This window comes from Vanessa tameamea, chromosome 30, assembly GCF_037043105.1.
Source record: "Vanessa tameamea isolate UH-Manoa-2023 chromosome 30, ilVanTame1 primary haplotype, whole genome shotgun sequence".
Classification (NCBI taxonomy): Eukaryota; Metazoa; Arthropoda; class Insecta; order Lepidoptera; family Nymphalidae; genus Vanessa; species Vanessa tameamea.
In genome coordinates, this window is record NC_087338.1 from 826,077 (window position 1) to 853,026 (window position 26,950).

At 32.8% G+C, this 26,950-nt stretch overlaps 2 protein-coding genes across 3 annotated transcripts in view; both read right to left on the bottom strand.

Moving 5' to 3' along the window:
• The window catches only part of LOC113391709 (Krueppel-like factor 3), a 56,855-nt gene extending 50,934 nt beyond the window's left edge, over window positions 1-5,921 (bottom strand). The window contains exons 1-3 of one of the 2 annotated variants that reach the window (XM_064220027.1): window positions 5,480-5,921; window positions 2,111-2,315; window positions 1,591-1,649 (exon numbers count right to left, since the gene is read on the bottom strand). In XM_064220027.1, coding sequence (XP_064076097.1) covers window positions 1,591-1,602 — 12 coding nt within the window. In that variant the 5' untranslated portion in view covers window positions 1,603-1,649; window positions 2,111-2,315; window positions 5,480-5,921. The remainder of the gene's footprint in view (window positions 1-1,590; window positions 1,650-2,110; window positions 2,316-5,479) is intronic. The other variant, XM_064220026.1, reaches the window with a different exon arrangement.
• A 6,327-nt stretch (window positions 5,922-12,248) lies between these two features.
• Window positions 12,249-26,281, bottom strand: LOC113391710 (tRNA pseudouridine(38/39) synthase). The gene is made up of 9 exons (XM_026627769.2): window positions 26,021-26,281; window positions 25,817-25,944; window positions 24,251-24,452; window positions 20,931-21,100; window positions 19,918-20,126; window positions 19,185-19,332; window positions 15,070-15,216; window positions 12,857-13,038; window positions 12,249-12,372 (listed from the first exon to the last, which is right to left on the bottom strand). The coding sequence occupies exons 1-9, from the start codon at window positions 26,105-26,107 to the stop codon at window positions 12,287-12,289; spliced, it is 1,359 nt and encodes a 452-aa protein (XP_026483554.2). The 5' UTR covers window positions 26,108-26,281; the 3' UTR covers window positions 12,249-12,286.
• Between the last annotated feature and the right edge of the window lie 669 nt (window positions 26,282-26,950).

Here is a 26,950-nt window from a genome sequence, read left to right on the forward strand (position 1 = left end):
CTAAGGCCTGCTCTCTTTTTGAGGAGAAGGTTCGTTGAAATTAAACACTTGCAGGTTCCCTCACGATGTTTTCCTTCACAGCCGAACACGAGATGAATTATAAACACAAAATAAGCACATGAAAATTCAGTGGTGCCAGCCTCGGTTTGAACCCGCAATCATCGGTTAAATTGCACGCGTTATAACCACTGGGCCATCTCGGCTCATATATTTAATATATGGCATCTAAACAGGAACACGATTCGTATCTTAAAAATTGATATATCCACATCGTATAAAACAAAGTCGCGTCCTAAGTGAATAGTTCTTTCGTATATGTATTTTTGAAATAATGATTATTTAAATTCCGATCACTGATCGAACACATATTTTTATGAAACAGTAATAAAGCGTAGATTTTTTTAAATTAAAATATCTTGAATAACTAAACTCTTCTCGTGCATAACAGACAAAAGCACTGGCAACACTCTTATTAAAACATTTTAACAGGTAACATCTATTAAGAGTTCAACTGCTAATCAAAGGCATTTCCCATTCAATGAGGTAGCTTCGATCATATTTCAAGATAAGATGTAGAGTAAATATGGCAAAAAATTCTCACGAATTTTTTCACGATAAATGAAAATTCATCAGACAAATGCCATATGTATTGAGGAAATAAACCCAATATTATACCTAACTATCCGTCTTAGTTACACACGGATAGAAAAGATCTACTTAAAACTATACAGATCCATAAATAGTGCCTAACGTGGTGTCTATTGTCCGGATCCTAGTTAAGTGTATCTCGTGCAGAACGACCGTATCCCGTTGATCCCTTACGGCTAACCCAGTATTGAAAGACAAACATGAATACATTTTCCTGTCTTTTTTGGCTTACTTTCGCAGGCAAACGACGAATAAATCACAAAATTTTCATTACCTTTTATGTCCCCCCATTATGTAGAACGAACTTTGCCAAAAATCGCTTTTTAATAAGAGCATTGAGACAATTATAATAAACTTTACAGTAATGTAGATATCTTTAACGTAAATCTGTTTAAGTTCTTAGGAACCTTATAAAAATCTTTTGTTTGTTTTTTTTATTAACCTTATTTTATATACTCTGATTATTACATATGATGACCTCCGTGTCGAGTAGTGTGTACACCGGTTTTCATGGGTACGCCACTCCGAGATCCCGGGTTCGATTCCCGGCCGAGTCGATGTAGATAAAGTTCATTAGTTTTCTATGTTGTCTCGGGTCTGGGTGTTTGTGGTACCGTCGTTACTTCTGATTTTCCATAACACAAGTGCTTTAGCTACTTACATTGGGATCAGAGTAATGTACGTGATATTGTCCAATATTTATTTATTATTATCTGTGAATTATTTGTTCTCATTAGAGTCACTCAATGTTTTAATGTAACAGTGGAAACTTTGTTGGCTTTTGTGAGACTTATTTTGGTATCAAATTTTTGTGTATTATTCTTTGCTATGTTTTTCCCAAAAATAAATAAATGAAAATGGGACGAATTGTATTTTTTTCATCACAGGATGAACGGTCATTAATCTTTATTTATATGTATATAATTAATACTATGAACTTACCATGTACACCATTAAGTATATTTTGTGCAAATCTCCGAAACATCCGCCGGTCTTTTTAACTGTGAACAAATGGAAATAAATAAATTATATCATGTTTATCTAACACCAGCCGTATGTACTGTAACGTTGGTCTTTTACTTAACAAAACAGAAGCCTTAATATCGAATTCTAACTTAAGAAACGAAAGTGGTGTTTGAGCACAATAGTGGTCGCGCACATTGTAACCTGCGCAAACATGCATTATCTACGTAAGCGAAGATTATCAAAAAATATAACAATAAATCATAATAATAGACGTGTGGGATAACAGGGGGGAGGGGGGCAATTAGACAGGGGCCGGATTACCAGGAGTCCACTGTAGTTGGAATATTCATAGCGTTTGCCGGGTCTAAGCCTTCCTATATCTTGATTATATCCAATAAGCCAATTCTACTAATGTAATTAACCGATTCAGAATCACAATTTGTCTCAGTACATAAAATATTTAGTGTAATTGGTACTATAAACGTATTATACTTACAATTAAATCCAGTCCTTTACTTGTTCTTGAATCAGCGATATTATTAAACATTTTATTTATTTAACTAAGTTTTATTAACTAATACTGGCCTTATTTTAATCAATACGAAAGAATCACATGCTATTTAATATAAAACATAAAAAAATAGAAGTTAATGTCACATTTCTATTCTTCCTAAAATCGTATTTTCTCCATCTTTAGTCATCTGTAACAAAAAAAAAATTAAACACAAAATTTTATTATTAACCAAAAGTTTATTATTAGTTTGGCAACACTAATATTATAAATGCGAAAGTAACTCTATCTGTTACCGCTTCACGCTTAACTCGCTGAACCGATTTTGATGAAATTTGGTACGAACCAAGATCCCAATGACGGACGTACTTTTTCATCCTCTCTGTTGGATGTTGACGACAAAGGTTTTTATACAAGTGCTTGTAACATTTTCGTCACTAAATTTTCACAATTCAGACCTTGGACCTTATAAACAATTAGAAAAATTTAGTATATAATATTATTATACGAGTGGCTTTGCGCAGTTCACGTGACAAGCATCAATGACACGTCCTTGAGTAATTACTATCAGCATGAAAAAAAAAAAAAAAAGAAACCGAGCCGTCAATGACAGCTCAACTGACAGGAGCATGCAAATGTTGGGTTAAGTCAATAATTAAAAAAATAGTGTATATAACGAAACAAGCGAAAAATATTCCGCGGCAGACACGCAAACGCATTGTTTTATATAAAACGCAATTAAAATTACACTACATTGCCGTGTCCAGGGCCGGATTAACTAGGCATTTTGCCAAGGCATGAGTCGAGGCGTAAATCTTTTCTAAATTTCCAAACGATATATTTTCTACCCTAAAGCAATATTTTTTTTTTATTTACAATACATTAACTATGTATATTAAAAAAATATCCCATATAACTATTCAAACAGGAGTAATATTTACAATTTCATTAGATATTTATTTTAATATTGTTTTATTAGTTGATGCAGGGCGCATAGGCAGTTGCCTATACTGCCTAATGGGTTATCCATATAAATGGTGAAAGATATGGTGCATCTAAAATAGTACCAAAAAAAAGATAGCTAGAAAATGAGCTTTTATAAAAAAAAATATATATTAAAATGAAAACTACGAATCTTGTTATTATTGCATAATTTTCTAAATTATTCAGTAATACTGTGTAAATTTCAATATAATTATCTTTATTGTTACGATATTTAGTTCTGCGATACAGTGAGTTGAACAACTGGTGAATCAAGCGTTTAATTTTTATTCAATAGTTATTGTTATTTGTTAAATTTTAATTTGTATCAAATAGCGATATGTTTCCATAATATGGAATCCATATGTTCTTTAGTCAATACCGCCACAAGAGGAATAAAGCAAAATAAGCAACTTTGACATTGACTAGACGATTTTGGATAATCTATGATATTCATAATCGATTTGCGAAAAAAAATGGCGTCTTCAATGTCGGTGAAGTTTTTATGCATACGAGACGTAACACTTAATCCCCTAGGTTAGCGCATTGGCGATGTAAGGAATGGTTATTAGTTAATATTTCTTACAGCGCCCATGTCTATGGGGGGTAGAACAACTTAATATTTACCTACCTGTATCGTAAAATAAAAAAAAAATATACAAATTAAATTAATAAAAATTGAGACACAGTTGTTTAAAAAGCTTTTTAAATACAAATATATTTCGGATCCATATATAACAATAAATATAATTTAAAATTCAGCATTGTATATCACCAACATCGATGACACTAGTTGAAAATTTAAATATAAGATCCACAATATTTTATTTTATTTAATAGTCAAATGGAAATTTATAAAAAAAAGCATCAATTGAGGACTGTGCTGTTGTCCGCTGAGTTTCTTTCACTGTTTCTTCTCTGGTTTAAAGTGTTTCTCTCCGATCCCATGGTCAATAAATAACTTTAATCTTTCTATGTTTATTTTATATATGAACTTGGTTCGTTGCTCATAACAACAAAAATAATCAGCCTTAGCAGTCTTAAGCACTATAAAACTATTATATATGTATAGTACTTTTGATACGAGTATAGTTTATGAAATGAATCTACAATAAAACTCCTGTCAATATTATTGCAGCCCATTGAAATTTGATTTTAATTAAATATTTGAAAAACAAAAGAAGATAATGATGTTTGTTATAAGTAAGATAATATTTTACATTAAATTAACAAATTGAAAGTACAATATTTGCATATATAACTGCGGAATAAATAAATTTTATTTTATTGAGTGTAATATTTTGAATATCTCGGAATATATATATAAATTGAGCTAGGACAAATCATGTAATAACAAAATATATAGAAAGACTAGTAGATTTACTAGTCTTTCTATATATTTTGTTTGTCGGCCTCTGACTGAAATATAGATACTGCCAGTCCTACAGTTTAGCACTGTAAGAAATATTAACCATTCTATTCATGACCGATGTGCCACCGATCTTGCAACAAAGTTTTATGTCCCTTGTAACCTCTCTTTAACATGGATACCACAACTCATCATGTAATATCAGACACAAGGGCCAAAAAATCATAGATCCCATTTTTATGACATTTATATTTAAGTGCTCGCTTACTATAAGTTGGCGCTTTTGTCTTCTTAATAAAGTAACCAATTTCATGAGTAATTTAATTCCTTAAATTCATGGACTTAGCCAATTTAGTCCCAGTGAGCCATCAACTTGTTTGTATATCATAGTCTAACATTGTTATATTTTTATAATATAAATATCAACATTAAGACTGTGTTAATAGACATAGATCTTGGTACAAATTTATATAAATTCATACTTTCAACTTTGAATAACAGTGTTTTTTAATTTTACTTTTGTACTTTGATCTAACTAGAGATACAAACATGGTTATTTTAAAAATTATAACAAATATTTAAAAAAACAAAATGTTTTGGATATTATTTAATATATTGCTGATAAAATAAATTTACCTTCAATAAATTGTATGAAGTACAGATATACATATATTCATATAAACAATAATCCAATTAGTTATTTAGTTTAATTTAACAAAATAATGTTAAGTATTTTTTTAATTAAATGCTTTTAATTGAAAAAGAATCACAATTTTTAGATTAATTAATACTAAAAAAATATTCAAATTAATAATGCAATAAAATCGTTTAAAAAGCATCTGCAGATTTAAATTATGTTAAAAAATTCCAATTGTATACAATATAATATCTAAATTTAAGTTAACGAACATTTAACTTGATTTGCATTAATAAACTGTATGCAAAGTCTACATGTTACGAACGAATAATTAATTAATTAGAAATTAAAAGGAAGTTTTACACACCTGAATCTCCAATACTATTTGCCTAATAACTATGTATTGCCTACAGAATAATTTCACATTATCGACACTAAAATAAGACCGAGTGGAAATCACTACCTACGTTTTGAAAAAAAAAAAATCACGAAAACTATCCATTAAAAGTCAATTTTCACTTCATGTAAATATTTTTATTGAACTGTCAAAGTCATGTTACTCCAATTTTTAAAACAACCGAAAAGCCTTGAACGACACATGACGATCGGCCGTTTTTAAATCCGTCGGTTTATATTTTAAGTCACAGATATACAATTACAATTTTTAAATTTTGTTTATCGCACTAAAAAGTTTTTATTGTAGGTTAAAAAACCTTTGTTAAGGAATAGGTTCGCACGCGGTAAAGACCGCTATCCGCCCGTGGCAGCCTTCTAATACTGCATGTAATGAACAGTGCGATAGTAAAATATTAAGGCGACCACTTACCGCGGCCGGTTTAGCCGCGAAGTACAACGTACTTACAATGCCATAATCATTACAGGGACAATTACGGATACAAATGCGCTCCTGTTTAGAGGTCGCATTCATTTTGCTTTTGTTTGACCTACCTTTTGTAAACCGCTCAACCTTTTCACATTGTAAAATTCAACAAGTAACGCTTGGATAATTTTTGCATTTCTAATGTGTTTACAAAACAATTTTGATAAAATATACCCGTTGTTTTTATTAATCTGTAACAAAGCAAAAAATTCGTATAGTTGTTTTTTTTTTTAAATCGATAATCAATGTGGCTTTTAAACCACCTACCGCCAATAGATATTGGAACCGTAAGAATTAATATTAATCATTCCTTGGCAATTCAAATGCTATGTCCCCTACGCCTGTAATAACAATAGCTCACTCTTCAAACCGGAACACAACAAACCTAAGTACCCAGACGTGCTTGTACAAAGGCCTACAAATATGATCAATAAAAATAAATACTACAATGCTAGTTATTAACATATCACGATAGAACAGCCCTGTATTTGAATCAGATTGTCCTGTCAGAAGTTTGTAATTAAATTTAATTAATTACCTACTTAACCGATTATCGATTATAAATTATAAGCGCAAGTCAAATTATCGTATTTAAAAGCTATAAAAAATGATGGCTTAAGTTTTTTAGAACTTAAGCCGTCATTTTTTATAGCTCTTAAAAATAACCAGTCAACTGGATAATTTATGTAATGGCGAATATTATATTCCCTGTAATAGACGCCATTTTGAATTGTGGGAGGAAATTATTTTTGAGAAATATATTGCTTATTTTAAAATCAGTATTTCTTAAATGTTTCTTTTCTAAAATACATCTCTTTAAATTGTTTTCAAATTTGTTTTTTAATTTGTAATATAGATATCGGTACACCAGCCTTGCCGACCGGCCTTCTTTGTGAAGAATTGCTTTTTTTTTTCAGAAAAGATATTTACCATAAATAAACTTAAAAAACATTATCTATTTACAAAATTTAAGCCAAACCGTCAGTCGTTCCAAAAGACATGAAATACATTCATATATAAATATGGATTAGGTATATATTCATTGCTCGTTTAATAGTATAAATATTGATCTACTTTAGAAGTTCTAAACTAGAACTGGAGTTTCATAAAGAACTATATTCTAAATTATTTAATGAATAAAATAGTTTTAAATTCATTGAAGCATATCGCGCCATCTAGTATCGAATAGCTAAAGTTTATATATGTTGCATTTTCATATATTATTTCGGCAATATGCTTAATAATAAACGTAGCTAACGTTAATTAAAACGATTCATAGAATCCGAACTACCTTCGTACAATTGGAATATGCATTTATCATATTCCAAATGTAAGCCTGAAGTTGAAGTAAATTAAAACGTCTTATTAAAAATTAGACAAATTTATTTAAATTTATGTTTCGTTACAATAAAGTTATTAGTTTCACTGTGTGTATTTTAAAAATCGTAACTATATACTTGGTACTCACCAGAGAGACTGAGTGCATCTGGATAGTTTTATATTTTCTACAGCCAATGAGCAATAGTATTGTTGTATAGCAGTTGGAAGCGACAGTGAATCTCAACGCGCAAGGGACATAACATCTTAGTTCCCAAGTTTATATTCAAGTCAATATTTCTGATAATGCCAAGTTATGGGCAAAAATTCGAGTTTCTTCTTAATAATAAAATTGATCTATCCCTAACTGATATAAAATATCATGGTTCAAAATACCGAAAATGTTACGACTAATAGCCTGGAAATGATCCATGACTGTGCCGTAGTCTCACCTGAAACCAGCCTTTAACTACCTCGTTGCTGTAGTAGTAGATCTCAAGGTCGAGCTCATAAGAAGTTATTGGATTTTTCTGTCGCAAAATTCTCAATGAAAGCCCGTAGTCTGGAAATTGGAAGTGTGTATTCTCCCATGGCTCGGAATGCACGTAAAGTTAGTCCTGAGATTGAACTATATCCGCTCTCGTGAAATTTGCAGTCTCATCGGATTATGAGAGTGTGGGTACAGAGAGTACACCTGCATTTGCGCACACACCTGTGAGCCACATGTCCTGCGCTGGCTGGTCTCGCTCGAGTTTCGGGAATTCGGTCAGGAAGAAATGTTCAACATTACAACAACATTAACAGCCTGTAAATTTCCCACTGCTTGGCTAAGGCCTCCTCTCTTCTTGAGGATAAGGTTTGGAGCATATTCCACCACGCGGAGGATATATATGTGGCAGAATTTGCAGGTTTCGTCACGATATTTTCCTTCACCGCCTCATTCGCTTCGAATGATAAACACAAATTAAGCACATGAAAATTCTATATTTTTTCTAATATATTTTAAGATATCAAAATGGCAGATATGTTGCGATCACGTTTTGAAAGTCAATTTTTAAGCTTTTCGACTCCTTGGCGTGCTCAAAGGAACCCTCGAAGGGAATAGTGAACCTCCATTTCCCCAACGGCAGGTGAAGCAGTATACCTGGCAGTAATATGGAGCTTGCTACTATACCGTAAGTCTGCCGATCACTGGCTCTCAAAGTCAAAAATCTTTATTCAATATAGAAGTGTTTACTCTTGCTTATTGATAGTCAAAAATCTACCACCGGTTCGGAATTTAACACCTCGGACCTGAGAAGAACCGGCGAAAGAAACTCAGCGGGATATATATATTTTTTTTTTCATTTTGCATGTACAATAATAATTATATTTTAGTTATTTGAAGCAGCCTGGAGGCGATCATTTCATTCCCAAAGTGTGCAGTCAACTAAAAAGTCATTAGTGTTGTAATATCCTTTAGCACACAAACACTCTTTAACGATTCTTTTGAATTTTATAATTGAATAATTTTGAACGTTTTCTGGGATCCTGTTGTAAAAACGTATACATTGCCACAAAAAAGAGTTACTAACCCTGTGTAATCGGGTACTTGGAGTAACAAGTTTATTCTTGTTCCTAGTCTTAATAGAATGTACGTCACAATTTCTGGGAAAATCATTTATGTTTTTGCGTACATACATAACATTATCAAAAACAAATTGAGAAGCGACAGTCATTAATTTAATTTCTTTAAATTTACCTCTTAACGAATCTTTTGGGCCCAGATTATAAATTGCACGAATAGCCCTCTTCTGCAGTACAAAAATGGTATTAATGTCAGCTGCATTACCCCAGAGCAGGATGCCATACGACATTATACTATGGAAATAACTGAAGTACACAAGGCGAGCCGTATCCACATCAGTCAAAAGTCTATTTTTTTTTACCGCATAGGCTGCAGAGCTGAGTCTATTCGCCAATTTATTTGCTTAGAGTCTATTGTCATACCAAGGAACTCAGTTGATTCTAAAGCATCTAATGCTTCCCCGTTTAAAAGTACACTCGTTTTGACACATCTTACATTGGGAGTGAATTTAATACATTTTGTCTTTTTACTATTTAACATTAAATTATTAACACTAAACCAATTTACTATTTCAGAGAGAGCATTGTTCACATCGTCATATGTTGAAAGACGTTTTTTTATTCTGTCTAATTGGAAAATGGGTAATAAAATTCATTACACAATCAAATGGTTTATTACTTAAATGCATGTATTACATTAATTATATCTTATATAATATAATAAAATATGTTCGTTTAATCTGTATATACAGGCTGTTTTTTATTGCGAATTTATGGTAACCCCATTTTTTTTCTTTCGTTGAAGTGAAATGGTGCTTACATGCCCGACTTAAGTACAATAAGTACCCGGATGCAAGCAGTATTATGATCCTAACTCCTGGAGCACTTCACCATAGGTCCATATGCTTACATGAAACAGAGTCGATCAATATTAAAAGTGATTTATTGAAGCAGATTTGAAGATCGCCTTTGTATACTATTAAAATAAATCATAATTAAATAAAACAAATAAACAAATTTCATTAATAAATACAAATATATATAACGGGGCGAGATTACTTTGATTGTTGATTTGGATAATTAATGAATAGTTGGCAATAATGTTTGATGGCTGATTTACTTTTAAGAGCGGGTCACCCCGAATGGAGTTGTAAGTGTCATGGCGACGCGAGCCGTTATGTTTTGACAGGCGATTCGAATGCGATGGTTGTTTGCAAAACCATTCGCTCTTAATCGAGATGAATTATTGTAATCCTTTGATATTATTGTGTTGTACGATTATTGAATCAATTAATACAGTGATTAGACGATATTAAATACGTTTTATTTTGTGAATATCTCTATTGCACGTTCACAAAGTCTACCAAATGTCGGACCAATCCCCGAACCCAACTGTTCGGCATCCTGCTCCTCCGACATATATACATTATGATCTATAGCAATGTATATAGTATACGCGCCACGCACACACAAGAGGCGCCGAGGAGACATGACGGCTTAAGAGATCGTCACACTGGTTTCCCCCACGGCAAGCGAGTCAATCGGACCCCTAGAACGCGCCAATCAAGACATAGCCTCTGAATCTCGCAGTTCAAAAAACAGCCTGTATATTTATATCAGATCATTGAACACCAACACTGAGACCGGTCACGAATATAGACGAATATAATAATATGAATATATAACCTTAAAACTAATATTACTGAAAATATCAGTAAGATGAATAAAATATTTAATTACCACGACACTTAAATACTTCATTGACACACACAGACACAGAAAATTACATTTGTTGATCTAGAAAATTCTATTAATGTAGTACTTAGCAGCATATTACAACCACAGGAGTAAAGACAGATAAAGAACTTTGACCTTGATTCGACGCGATGTCATTGGTCGAGATCTTGCATAATCTGTGGTATACATTCGCGAAGATCTTTGGAAGTAAAATTTAGTTTTATTTTATTTAAAATTTAATTTTCAAGTTGAGTAGAATAGTTAAGTATTATATATAAAGATACATTAAATAAGAACTGTTTTTAGTGCTTAATATAGCAGCACTATTAGCAATTCTCATGGAATATCTTAATCTTATCTTTTGTATAATAGATTAAGAAAATATATCATATGTCAATATATGAAAGGGACGACGTCACGTCCCATAAAAAGATACTCGCTTAAAATACCTCGACCACAAATATTGTTGCGCCAAAACTGTCTTTATGCCCATAAATAATTTCCATTGAGCGAAAACTAATTAATATTAAATACGATTATATCTAAAATTTGACACATATTTTTATAGAATAGAATAGAATAGGCGCCGTAAGAAATATTAACCATTCCTTACATCGCCCATGTGCTGTCAACCTCGGGAGCTAAGGTTCCGGGTATACATGTTTACACTGATTCACACGTCAAACCAGAACACAACAATACTAAATTATTTCTGATTGACGGTTGAATATCTCATGCGTTTGTGGTCAGACGGGCCGGCATGAAGCCCTAACACCAAGTGATATTTAGTTTCTCATGCAGGAGATACAAGATTAGATATATAAAATCGTAGAACCAATACTTGTCGACTTTCACACAGGATTTATTATATATAATTATATTTAACTGACATAACTTTATACGTGAAATATTAGAAAAGAGTTACTATAGAGTTTCTTGCCGGTTTCTCTCGGTAGAAACAGATATTTTAACGTTCAATGCGTCTGTAAAATGACGACTCAAACGTGCTTGTAAAAAAAAGCCTGTTTGAATAAAGTATATTTTGGTTTTTTGGTTGGAACTGGCCACTAGATTTTCAATTTATCTTGGAACCGGCCACTAGATGGTGCTGTAAGACATCAACTGTATACTAGACGAATAGGGAAGGGAAGGGCGGCTCTTATTAACAGATGACGACAACTACTGCGTCACACGTCGCGCGATGTCGGGTGCGCTTTGACAGTCGTGGAGCTCGAGGTCGGCCGACTTCTACACACCGACCTGCTCTAAGTGTACCAAGATTGTCTTGAAGTTTATTGGAGGGCGAACGAGGCCCTGGGGCCTCACAAGAGAAATTACGAAGTGTCAACAATTTTAATATATGTTTAGATATCTAGATGTAATCAAACTGTTATATTAATCATTACTGATACAAAGAGTCAACATATTTAGACAAACCTGACCGGTAAAAATTTCAATAAGCAAATTAGTTTTTAAAATAATAATTAGGGTTGCCATCCTCGACTCCTTTACGGCCCCAGAGCCTCCAGGACTACATTCCTTCTCTGTTAAAACCAATGATTGCACGAATACCTACTAGACGGCCACAGCCCTCATGTCTCTTGATAAAGATGATACGAACGCCCCCCCCCCGGCCCGCTTCGCCATATATACAAAAAGGTGATAAATATCCATTTAAGTCTTCATTTCAACATCTATATCTTCGACTGGAGCTAATTTTTGCTTCTTCGCGTAATGATCGATTCTATTTTCGATACTTGCTGTAAAGGAAATGTTTTTATCAATAAAAGGTATACTAGCGGGTCTCCCGCGATACTTCGCGTTTTTTAAGATCTTTTAGAATTTCGAAATCTGACAGGTTTTGTTTTGATTTAATTTCAGTGTAAACTACAAGTCACTCATCTAAATTTGACGCCAAAATAATGAAACCTTTTTCAAATGTCTCTTTTTTATATCAAATAGTATACATTACTTCAAGTTAGAATGTTTACGTTTTCATTTTTTTTTTCTTAAACAGTTGTAGTACCGCTCTCTAACTCTATAAAATTAATTCTTTGTTAAATTTCAACAATAAAATAAATTTCAATCAAGAATCCTCTTTAATTCTCTGCTCATCTACGGCTGGAGCTCTTCAGAATGAGACAACCGTTTTTTTATGTGCAGCCATCACCCCATAATCACTCTGACAAAAATCGGCTTACGCTTTTAATATATAAGATATAATATAGCAAGAGGAATACTTACAGCACAGTTGCCTTTTCATCAAGGGCTTGTATACCTTAGATTTAGACCCTTGGAGGAGACCGTCTGTGTACGCGGAAACGACTTTATTGTCCTTCACGTTTATCGAGTCGTCGATCGGTCTCTCCACGACTTTTTCATACACACCCTCTAAGTTTCGAATAAAATCCCTTATAACTGTTGTTCTGGAAGCAAAAAATCATTAGAAAAATAGTAGGGGGTGGTTTATAAGTTTAACGAGTCTCTTTGTGACATTGACCTACGGACGAACCGATTTTGTTTTTGCTTATAAAGTAACTATAGCCTATTCCAATCGAACTTATACTGGCGGCGACGTCAACACATACAATGATACTCATTAAAATAAGGCTGATCAAATTATCGAAAAAAACAAAACTCGTATTTCCATGTAACAATATCTCTGGCAGTTCTGAGTGTACGTTTGGCTGACACAGTTTGTTAATCTTAGAATAAGTCGCATCTGATTGGTTTGTCAAATTGGACCAGCTAGACAACTGGCTTCCCACGAGGAGGATGGCCCAGTGGTTAGAACGCGTGCATCTTAACCGATGATCGCGGGTTCAAACCCAGGCAAGCACCACTGAATTTTCGTGTGCTTAATTTATGTTTATAATTCATCTCGTGCTCGGCGGTGAAGGAAGACATCGCGAGGAAACCTGCATGTGTCTAATTTCAACGAAATTCTGCCACATGTGTATCGACCAATCCGCATTGGAGCAGCGTGGTGGAATATGCTCAAAACCTCCTCAAAAGGAGAGGAGGCATTAGCCCAGCAGTGGGAAATTTACAGGCTGTATGTGTAATGTAAAAATATCTCTGATAATGTTATAGCATGTTTTAAATAAGTGAAATGAAAAAAAAAATAATGTCCTGTGGCTAAGTCAATGAATGTTTTTTTTTTTTGTTTGGTCTTAAAACTACATATATTATTAGGAGTATCATTTAATGCGTTGACATCACAGGAACATTTTTTATAAATATTACGTATTACATACGATTTGATAATTTTTATTACTACAAGTATTTAAAACGGGATATTTACCATGTTTTTTATTGTTATTTGGTGGACCTCGATATTTCGACATTAACTACGAATGTCTTGTTCACGAACAAGTTTTAAATACTTGTAGATTCGTTAATATTTATGTAATATTATTTTGTTAAATGACAATTTTCAATATATATGTCGAAGTCAGTTTAATTGGGTTTAATTTTGATAATATATTGTGCTCAGCTGGCAACGTTAAGCTGGAAGCTCGAGCGAGGGCGCCACTGTGTCAGTGTGACGTAAAAAACGTGTCATACGTAAGGCAAGACTAGGCATGGGCGATATTTGATTTTCGTGACATCGATCGTAAAACGGATATCTCGATTAAATATCGATGTTGATATCCGATTCCAAATCTCACCCCGTCTTTGTTTAACATTACGGTACGAATGTGATATCGAAATCTGTCTCACATTGGCTTCATATAAAGTTAAAGAGAGACAGGACGAATGTTTCATGCGTTTGATTTTATCGCACATTGAATGCATTTTTTTTTTTTAAATATTGGACAACATCACGTACGTTACTCTGATCCCAATGTAAGTAGCTAAAGCACTTGTGTTAGGGAAAATCAGAAGTAACATAGAAAACTAATGAACTTTTTCTACATCGACTCGGCCTGGAATCGAACCCGGGACCTCGGAGTGGCGTACCCATGAAAACCGGTGTACACACTACTCGACCACGGAGGCATTGACGCGCCAGAAATATATTTATAGTTTTTTTAGATGTCGTGGAAACGGTTACCCGTCAACATCAAAACGATGACAACTTTTATTCCGAAGACGTTCAATTTAAGATGAGATTCGATATTGTCACAATTGAATCGTCCTCCATCTTGTTAATCGTGAAATATTTTAAGGTTATTCTGATTTAATATTGCAATTACATTACAAACGTCAACGACTAGACATTTATTTCGAAGGTCACCATGTCTGATGACTTGACGCCGAGTTGACGCCGGACCCCCATTCAAAATCAAAATATACTTCATTCAAGTTGGCTTTTACAAACACTTTTGAATCGTCATTTAACAAACTATATTAAGCGAAGCTACCACCGGTTCGGAATGCAGATTCTACCGAGAAGAACCGACAAGAAACTCAGTAGTTACTATTTTTCAACATTTAAAAATACAAAGACTTACTTCACGCTGTATTCCGTCCAAAGTTTCTGAGCGTTTATAATAATGTTCTTTATATCGTGCTCATCATAAACCCAGAGGTCCTCGATGTCATACGTGCACTTATTGAAGTTCAGAGGAGTGTCCAGAGCGATATTGTATTGAGGTTTTCTGTAAATTAATTGTTTTATTCGTACCAGGAAAGACGATTGTCAATTAGGTCATCAGTTTTTATGGTATCGGTTGGCGGACGTCAAATTTGCCATTTGATGGTAAGCGGTCACCACTGCCCATACACAATGGCGCTGTAAGAAATAATTAACCATTCCTTACATCACCAATGCGCCATCAACCTCGGGAACTAAGATGTTATGTCCATTGTGTCTGTAGTTACACTGGCTCACTCACCCTTCAAACCGGAACACAATAATACTTAGTACTGCTGTTTGGCGGTAGTATATCTGATGAGTGGGTGGTACCTACCCAGACGGGCTTGCACGAAGCCCTACCATCAAATACTTCGGCAATGTAGCATTAATCATACCTTACATTGGTGCAAATGCAATAAAAAAAAAAGTTATAAATCTACTTAAACTAAATATGTAATGACAATTATAGGAGAACACGTCCTCCTATAAACAAAAACAGTATCGCCATAACGATTTTCCTCACGTGATTTCTGCCAGTTCACTCAACAGTAAGCCTTCGTTCAAATCATGGAAACTAGGACGTTATATCTCTCGTACCAGTTACTGTCTCTGCTGCCTCACCTATCAAACCGGAACGCAATACTAAGAATTTCTGTTTGGCGGTATAATATCTGATGAGTTGGGTTACTTGACCAGATAAGCTTGCACAAAGCCCTACCACCACATAAGTATTCACAAAACCTTCAGAAACAAATATTCTTTCCGGTTAGGTTTGTTGTCCTGTTCGGGCAACACTGGCCCAGTAACATGCCTTTTACTGGCTCCGTGATATTTTTTAAAAAATAAGTTTAATTTAAGAATATAATACTATAATATTGTAAAATAGTAGTGCTCATGTAATGTGTGACCGGAAAAATAAGTAATCCAAGAAAGAAAACACTTAATTTGAAATACAATTCGACAGCTACAGTGAACAACTGACAGATCAACTTTAACGAACGATATTTGAAAATAAAACTTGATCCCGGGGAGTAATGCTTTTAGTTTATATTAATAATGCTCATATCATAACATTTACATAAGAAATAATAACATAATAACATTGGTAACGGTCGAAACATACCAATGAATGCAAAAAAGATACTCTACTATTGTAATACTGTAGATGCTACTCAAAGTAAATTTTCGTTTCACTACTAATAAAAGTTTTAACATTAATATACTCATCAAATTTTCTCGGTTATATAGCCGAGATACGTCTCCCCTCACACACTTGGCTTGAATTTTATCTCTCTTTGCTTGACATAAAGTGGAAGCAAAGCTGAAGACATATTAATATAAGCGACAGTCATAACTGTCAAAACACTATATAACACAAATATCTATATTTTTCTTTCAAAACAAAAAATACAATTACAATATTCGTAATTATTCTATACTATAGGATACATACATTATTACAAAATTAATAGCACCAACAGCAATAGTACTGCTTTGCAAAATCATTGTTGCATTTGACATTTTATCTAAATTTTTAATTATTCAAACTCTATAACTTACTTGAATAACCTTTAAATCTTTACTAATACAATCTTAAATTTTTCAATTAACATTCCTATTCTAAACTTTTTTAATTATTATTTTTTTTATATTTTAAATTAATGAATTCTTCTTCATATTTCATTTTCCCCATTGTTAATAACTATCCTCCTACATAATAATTACCAGACTTATTATTAATTGAGAATATTATTGCCAATTACAGTAAACCACAATGATGCCATCAACAATCCTTACTCGAAAAGCAACAACTAAAGATTTAGAAACTAGACTAAAACACACCCTCACTCACAGAATTAAAAGCATCTAAACAACAATGTGAGCAGCTTATGAAGGAAAGAGAAGATAGGGGAGATGAAATACAACTAATAATTACTTTCAAAGGCTTAATTACCTTCAATAACGCTATACAATGTAACCTTCGAAATTTGAATTTTATCTCAAACGATCCCAACTTTTTATATAATTCACTTTTAACATTAATTGAAAACGAATTTAAAAAAATACTTCAGTTAAAATCTTTTTATCTAAACGATCAAATACAGTTCTCAGTCTGGACCACTACCGGTATGTATATAAGTCGAAATAAGTTATATGAACTATATGAACTTAAGAAATATAATCGTAATTATAAATTTCTCAATTTTGTTAAAAAATATTCCAAGTTATTTAAACAAGTTTGTCAAACAGCTTGTTCGTTGCATATTAAAAGTAGAATCTTAAAATCTAAAAATAAAATGAAAACTACTTGGGATATTATAAGTTCGGAGACAGGCAGAATGAAGTTTGATGCAGGGCAATTAACCCTTAATATAAAAGGGAATATTGTAAGTGAAGATTCAGATGTGGCCAACCAATTCGAAGAATATTTCTCTAATATTCCTTTGAACTACTAAAGGACTTAATGCGTCACCCAATGACGCCTTAGACTTACTTAAGTGTTACTTTCCCCAGAATGAGTTAGAATTTTCTTTTGAGATTATAACTCCGTACGATGTATTAAAAATTTTAAAACATTAAATCTCAAAAAAACCAGCGATCTGTGGGATCTATCAGTTACAATTATTAACAACATAATTGTCGACTTGGCTCCTTGTTTAGCTATCATCTTTAAATATATACAATCTGGTATTTTTCCAGATCTATTAAAATTAAGTAAAGTAATCCCATTATTAAAGTCCGGTGATAAAAATGACCCAAACAATTATAGACCGATCTCTATTTTGCCAGTATTAAGTAATTTTTTTTTTAAAATCGTGTTTAATCATTATTCATATTGTTGTTAAACTTTAATTCGAATAAGCTATTGCATTCTCAACAGTTCGGTTTTACTAAAGGTCGCTCGACTACTGATGCGGGTATAGCATTTGTTGAGCACATTTATGATGCGTGGGAGAAGTCACAAAATACTATTGGAGTTTTTTGTGACTTATCAAAAGCTTTCGATTGCGTTAGGCATGATATTATTCTAGAAAAACTTAAATATTATGGAATCAAGGGCCCTGCATTGAAATTCCTTTCCTCCTACTTTAATGAAAGAGTTTTGAAGGTTGTTATTAACGGTGCAAAATCAAATGGCGCTCTGGCGCAAATGGGTGTACCACAGGGTTCAATTTTAGGACCTCTCCTGTTCTTAATATATATAAATGATTTACCTTATTTTGTAAATAAGACTTGCGACATTGTACTGTTTGCAGATGATACATCCCTTATTTTTAAACTCGACAGAAAAATAAACAACTATGACGTTGTAAGCAGTGCTCTGTCGCGGGCTCTTGGTTTGTTTGACATAAATAATTTGGTACTAAATGCAAAAAAGACTAAGTGTATTTTGTTTTCTCTGCCAAATATCAAATCAAATTCTTCTGCCGTCATTTTGAATAATGAAAGGCTTGAGTTTGTTGAGTCGACGGCCTTTCTAGGGATAACCCTTGACTCCAAACTTCAATGGGGCACCCGTTTGTATGCCCTAGCAGGGAAACTAAGTCGTGCCATTTATGCAATAAAGACAATAAGAAAACTCACGGACATAAGTACTGCTAGACTAGTTTATTTTAGTAATTTTCAGTCTTATGTCATAAGGAATGTTGTTATGGGGTAATGCAGCAGATATTGAAATAGTATTTATTCTGCAGAAAAGAGCTATCCGAACCATTTACAATATTAGCTCTAGGACATCATTACGCGAAAAATTTAAAGAAATAGGTGTATTAACGACTGCTTCACAATATATTTATGATAATATAATGTTTATACAGAAGAATATACAAAAGTATTCCATAAAAGCCGATATACATACTATTAATACAAGAAATAAGAATAAACTTGTAACCCCTACTTTCCGTTTGCATACGGTACAGAGAACGTTTTTGGGCAATGGTATACGCATATATAATTATTGAGATATTCAATTTAGTAACTTAAACTTACCGTGGATTACCGTCAACGTCTAGGAGATACTGTATGATGTCAGGCGATTCTTGACCTCGCCCCACTAACAATAAGACACCCATAATGCATCTTATTTGATGCCAGAGGAAAGCATTGCCCTCTATCACGCAAACGTACATCGATGTTCCTGTAATAGAAAATATAAAATGATTTATAATTGGTTATTATATATTTGTACGTAACCAGTTGTCGGACGCGACTCCGCTCGCGTTTTATGGGTCTGTCGTCAGATGTTAAGTATAAAAAAGTATAAGAGTTTTAAATACTGTTAAGTATAAAAAAGTAGCTTAATAGTTCTTCGCTCGGGTAAATAAATAAAAACAATTGAATTTCATGGTTTTAATATCGAAATATCTCGATTATACGAATTTCACGGATATATGTTGTCGACTATAAAATCATTATTTTTTTTTTGGTCTATCGTCAGCGAAATTATTAATCACCTCCGAGACACGGGAGTGTACACACCAATTTCTTCCGGGTTGTTACTAATAACTTTTTTCTAACCCAAACTGGATTTTGAACCTAGGACCTCAGTATCTGCAGCCTTATATCCATCACTTATCAATTACTTTAAGCATTAAACAAAAAATATTCTTAGAGACGTTATTTTTCAAACGGTACTAGTAATTCCCTATGACGTCGACGTGACCGGGTTGTACTGTCAGAAAAAAAAAAACATCTTCAGCCAGTTATGATTCTAGTAACTTACGTTCATCGGTATCCTTTTCATTAAACGGCACAACAGACGCAGAAAATATTTCACGCATGTGGACCGTGACGCCATTGCCGACGTCCATTTTGCAAAAATTGCGGAAATCGTGCACGCCGATCAATTTGCCGCACGCTACGTTCATCGCTTTCAAGTCCAGCAACGATTTCGGGAAATAATATTTATATTGGCGTTGTTTGCAATCGAATCTAAAATTAAAAAAAAAACGCTTTAAGTTGGTTATGACATCATATAATTTCATTAAAAACCAAAAGAAAATATATTGAAACAATAAAGTCGTCGAAAAATCTTTATTCAATACAGAAGTGTTTACACTTGCTTATTGATAGTCAAAGATCTACCACCGATTCGGAGTTTAACACCTCGGACCTGAGAAGAACCGGCGAAAGAAACTCAGCGGGATATATATTTTTTAATTTAATTCTCACATATATAGATGACGAGTTTTCATGACCAATAATAAAAAAATATATATTTTCGTCATTTGAAACAGCCTGGAGGCGATCATTCCATACCAAATAGCAATCAACTAAATTCATTAGTCTTACAATATCCTTTAGCACACAAACGCTCTTTAACAATGAATGCGATTAGAGAACCATATATATATATTTTTTTCAAACTTGTATTAGACACCCCTTGGATGCAGTTTGATGTCAGTTTCAAACGCAATTTGCAAAACCATCAACTCAATTGCTTGATTAATGACATTTAATAACTATTTAAATCACAATATTATAGGTTTATGTTGCCATACCGACCGACGACCTCCGTGGTCGAGTAGTGTGTACACCGGTTTTCATGGGTACGCTACTCTGAGGTTCGATTCCGGGCCGAGTCGATGTAGATAAAGTTCATTAATTTTCTATGTCGTCTTGGGTCTGGGTGTTTGTGGTACCGTCGTTACGTCTGTTTTTCCATAACACAAGTGCTCTAGCTACTTACATTGGGATCAGAGTAATGTATGTGATGTTGTCCAATATATTTAATACCTTGCGTTTAACTCAAGCTTGTCTTCGGGGAGAGGCAACCAGGTTATAGCCCTGATGTGCTTCGGCAGCAACCGGTTCAACATCTTACAATATGATAGCTCAATGGTTAAGGCGCTGGGATGATTTTGATCGGATGGTGGATGCCTGCTGCGGACTGTTATTGATATAACCTGGAAGTTATACATATATATTGTATATTATTTGGTTTCTATAAAAATATATGTCTATGTATGTGCAATACATAGTTATGGAGTGATATAAATAAATAAAGTTCTTATCCTTATCCTCTCTGTCTGTCTTGAGTGTCTGTTTGTAATATTAAAATAACCGCTTTTTACTAAATGCATATTATTGTATACACGGTAAATATACCAAAATAACATATTTATCAATTTTTGTCTGTCTGTTATGTTTTCTAATCTCTGGAACGGCTGGACTGATTTTGACGGGACTTTCGCTGGCAGATAGCTTATGTGATGAGGAATAACTTAGGCTACAACAATAACTCTTTTCTTAAATTTAAACGCGCGCGAAGTCGCGGGCACAGCTTTTAACAGTACATAGCAGTGAATGTGTCATAAACACATGGAGCATAGGGCGATGGAGAGGGGGGGGGGGCTATGACGTTTTCTGTCACGGCATACGTCACGGGATCAAGTCCCAAGGCCACATCAAATATAAGTAGCATAGTCAGAACGATTGTATCGCAATTTTGGCGCGCGTTAGGTGATAACATACTTTTAAAATAAATTCGACAAAATTATTGAATTTCTAATTCAATTAAATTCTTAGGTAAATAGTTTTTAGTTGTGCCGACAGAGCACAGATTATTTCGCCAATGTCACGTAGGATTTAATTTCTAACATAAATTATTGGATGTCATCTGTCAACTGACTTTGACAAATATTTCTAAGGTTATGTTTACAGTCCGTTCACAGTTATTTTATCTCTGACGTTTATCAAACAGGCTGCGCGTTAGGTTGGCATTACTGACTGTCTAATTGTTCAGAGCTTCTCGAGTTTTATGATTCTAGAGGTAGATTTTACGCATCTCTACAACCAGATATTCCAAGGCGACCTTGGTTTTCTCTTCACAGGCAAGCTAATCGTTGGGTCACCACAACTATCTGCCGACTACGCTTTGGATTACATGCATGTACTCCCATACATCTTTGTAAAATTAGAGTTAGAGATCACTGTTTGTGTTAATGTGGCCTAGACGAAGGTTCCTTATGCCGGAGGAAGGTTACTTATATTAAGTATTTTCTAAGTGCGTACAAGTGAAATCGTTAATATAATAGTGAACGTTACCATTCTGTGAGTTTACATTAAATATTTTAAGTTTATTAATTAAGGTTTTTTAAATTTCAGGTTTGTCTGCGAAAACCATCAGCACCATTACTAAAGAAGGTGAAATAGCTTCCACGTTTCGAAAAATCTCTACACCGAGGAAAAAACACATTTAATAAAAAGTAAAACAGATAGACGATTTTGGATCAATCAAAATCAATCCGTACTAGTTTTTATTTGTTACCAAAAAAACAATTATATAGTTAATATATATGAGCATTGGTACAGATAAAATATGTATATTGTATAACACGCCACGCCATGCCTACATCCATCTACGGGCCTGTCTCCTCTAGCTACTACCACCAGTTGCACCGAATTATGTAGGTATATGACCAAGGGTTAAAAATACGATTCTCTATTTGGCTCAGGTAGAAGTAAATAGGTATTTTATATGAAGGACAGCTTCATATCATTCTCCCAGTACCACCAAATATTCTCTCATATATCACAATTTCCTAATTTTATACAAAGGATTTTTAGAAACTAGCTATGGCAAGACATTGCACAAGCTAGCCAACTTAATAGCCAGAGGTAAAATAACTGTGAACGGACGTATATGCACAATTTAAAATTACCGCTAATTTTGACGTTTGAAATAAAAATATATGCATCATAGAACTAATTGTGATTTATTATATTTATATCTTTGAGATGATCTTTCAACATTACACGATGCAAGACAACAGACAGGTTATAGAGAGGTACTACGGTTGTTAAGAAAAAAAAAACAACTTAAACAACATTAAAGTACTTTTGACAAAATCCAATTCTAACTGATCTTATGCATACTATTTAATATTAAAAAAATGTTTAATAGAGGTTTCATCATTTTGGCGCCAAATGTTGAGTGACTTGCAGTTTACAATTAAATTAAATCAAAACAAAACTTGTCATAAGTTTCGAAGTTCCTAAAAAATCTTTTGAATAAACGAGAAGTTTCGCGGCAGACTCACTAGTATACCTTTAATTAGTCACTCTAATTAACTGGCTCACCAACTCACCATGGACCAGTATCTGACACAACTAAAATGATTCACTCTAAAATATTTTAATTTTAATAATAATATCTTATTTTAATATCATGTATTAATTTTAATATAAAATTTAGATCTCGTCGTGCACACTTGAATAGTTTCATACTCAGTGTTCACAGTAATAATACATCATATTATAATCTAATTGTTAGATTTTGTCGTACTTAGAACGATTTACTTTTAAAACATATTAGACATATTCAATCCCAATTTCCCAAAATTTAAAAACATTGTAAGGAATATTATATCTACGATTCAATGATCGACTGGAAATACTTAATAATTTATTGACAGATATTTCAGAATTTATGAATTTTAATCCTTTCTCTTTTTTTTGATTATTGTAATATTTTATGATTATTTGATTTAATTTATTATCTGAGTCTCATAATTCAAATGGATGTTTTGTTATTAGCTTAATTAGTTTATTCGTTTAATAGTAATAAATATTCAATGTTATTTAGATAATTTAATTATTAATGTTACATAATTTCAATTTATTTTAATTTATATGTTTGCTGTAATTTAGTAATTTATTAATTTTTGATTATTATATAAAATAGTACCAGACTGCATTGATATATAATTGTTATGAGCATGCCGTGTACACATGCTAAGGAATGTAATCTAGCTCAAAATTGTGTATGTCCGTAATTTTAATGTATGTTCTGATTGTATTCTGTTTGTGTACCTATGAATAAATAAATAAATAAAACAAGACCGTTACCTAGAGCTAAAAGAGCAGCAGTAGCTCTGATCAATAGAAATCCAATGAACCGCTCCGCATGACAGTATCACAGAACAGATTTTCTCATAGCTTTAGAACCGATTGCAAATACACACAAAAAAAAAGCTATCATCACTCAGAGAACATCACAACAATAATTCTTTACCGACATTGACTAAATAATCTTATTAAAATATATTTAATACCTGTCCATATGAACTGACGCCTCTGTCTGTACGTCCGCATCTATTATAATTTGATTTCTCCCTCGATTCGATCAGACAAGCTTTGATTAATGCTTGAAAAAGATGGTGTTCAACGGTGTTAGTTGAGTCATCTTGGACAACATAACCTTGATAATCCCAGCCGAAGTAAGATATTTGCAGGAGAATCTTACGATAGTAACACCTGTAAACATTGATTTATCAACATACATTTTTATTGGCCTGTCGTGGACCTTAAACGACCAAAGCAAATTTTTGAGTGGAATGTATATTTTTGCTATTTCCTATATCATTTTAAATATACTATACTTTTTGAGCTTAAACAGTAGAAGCATAATATTTTTAATACCCACAATATTATGCGAAAAGGTATATATTATATAAAACAATGAACATCCATTTTGCTGTTTCTATCCTGACTATATTATCCTCCTGCCCTTATCCCAATTTTATTTGGGCTCGGCGCTACATGTCTCATGTCTTGAGCACGGGGGAAATTGCTCCAAAAACCTTCTCAAAGGAAGAGGAGGCCTTAGCCTAGCAGTGGAAATTTACAGGCTGTTAATGTGTGTTAATGTGCAACATGTCTTCTTCCATACTTCTCTGTCTGACATCATCTCATAAGTAACATTCTTTCTAGCCATATTGTCTTTCACACAATCTATATAGACTATATACTATAAATTATATAGATACTAAGGGTTATTGATATTGGCCCTTTTAGCATCAGGATTTAAGAATTATCATCAAATATTATACAAGGATATGACTGGTCATTTCAGTTTCAAAAGTAAAAGCTCCACTGTTGGGCTAAGGCTACTTATTTGAGGTTTGGACCTTCTTACATCAACATATGTAAACATCCACTATGTAGCAGATTTTCATTAAACACGTCCAAGTTTCATCGACCATTCACGATCATCAAGCTTGAATTTATTTATAAGCACAAAGCAACCTTCGGTTAAGATTCACCTGTTTGTAGTCATCTCGAGTCACATTTAATGTAATTTTACATTATAAGTATGAATTAGTATCTAACAATGACTATGCTACAGTGTAACATCCAACAATCCAATATAAAAAATGTTGGATTAAAAATATGATATAAATTAAATTAAGATTTATTTTAATTTAAAATATACAGACACTAGAATTTGAATCTTTGTGATAAAATATTACAATGTGTTAGTTCTATATAAAGGTGTTAAAATTTAATAATCAATAATGCAATTTTGCTTTCTGCTTAACTTCACTATCTAATAGCAAATTCAAAATAAACTTCATTCAAGTAGGTTCCTATATGATAACCTACAGAACTAAAAGGAATGAATATAATCTAAATAAATAATTTAAAAACATACATGTAATCACTAGCTAAGAGAAAGTCCCATATCTAGAATATTTGCCAATGAAAAAAGAACAAAAGAATTTATTTACTTATTTTATTGCTGCAAGCAAGTTAAGTCAAAAAAATAATTTAGTTTTTTATTCAATCGGTGGAATTATATTTTTATTTCTTAGTCTTAAGATAAGAAAAAAAAGTCTTACCTTGAAAAGTCGAATTCTCTCTTTTTTACATTCGTAGGTACCACTTTCGAAGTGCCGGTTGTTTTATTGATAATATTCTTTAATTGTGTATTTTGGGCGTCTAGTGATATTATTTTATCAATTAATTCCTGTAATTATACCAAAGAGGTTAAAAAATCAATATCAATTATTTTATACTTTTTCATGTATTTTTTTATAAATTACATTTTTATCCAATTGTAAGAGTTGCTCTTTTGTCAGGACTATTTTGGATTTCTTTTTTAAAAAGGTTTTGCTTAATTTTTCTGTCATAATTTACAATTTAATGTTTGTTTTTGAGAATTTTTATTTGTTGACCACTTGTAAAATATGTACTTCTAATGCTATGTAGGATATACTAAAGATGATTATCGGTAAATGATATGAATTTGCCGATCAATAAATACGTATCAATAAAAGTTAGATATTTATAACAATACAAAGAGAATCAACACGATTTTCAGAAATGTGAACATTTTTAAATGACATAGACATCAGAGTCATAGATTTTGACATAGAGTCAAATACAAAATCACAAATTATTGATTTCGTTCAAATGTCAAAAGCTGTGTGTATCAATACTTCAATTTATTTTAGTAATATCGATTTTTTTAAATTACGTCACATTAAAAACACACGAATAACGTCTTTAAGACATTTATTTCATTCTTCTAAATTTTCATCGTTCAATCAAAGTTAATTTCTAAATAGATATACATTATATTCATAAATATATGATTCTTTGTTTAAATAATAAATGAAATTTTTTAACCGATTAAATGAATGATATTCGATTATCTCGCAATATTTGACTGTTATTTAATTGCTAAATCTATTAATTATCGTGATTCGCTGTGCTATATTCGTGCCATCAACCGATATAAAGACTAACATCGATTTTATCGTCAATCACTTCAAATCACGGATTTGATGAAAGCCAGACCACGTAATAATTCGCTGAAAGCACCAGCCTCTGACTGACTCAGCGTCCTATGTACGTCCTTATAGATAAAGACGAGATAACTACCTGTTCCTGTCGTGACGTTAACTCGCGGTGTAACGAGCAGAAGCGCTCCCATCCCACTAATAACATCCTAAGCCGAAGTACAATCTCTT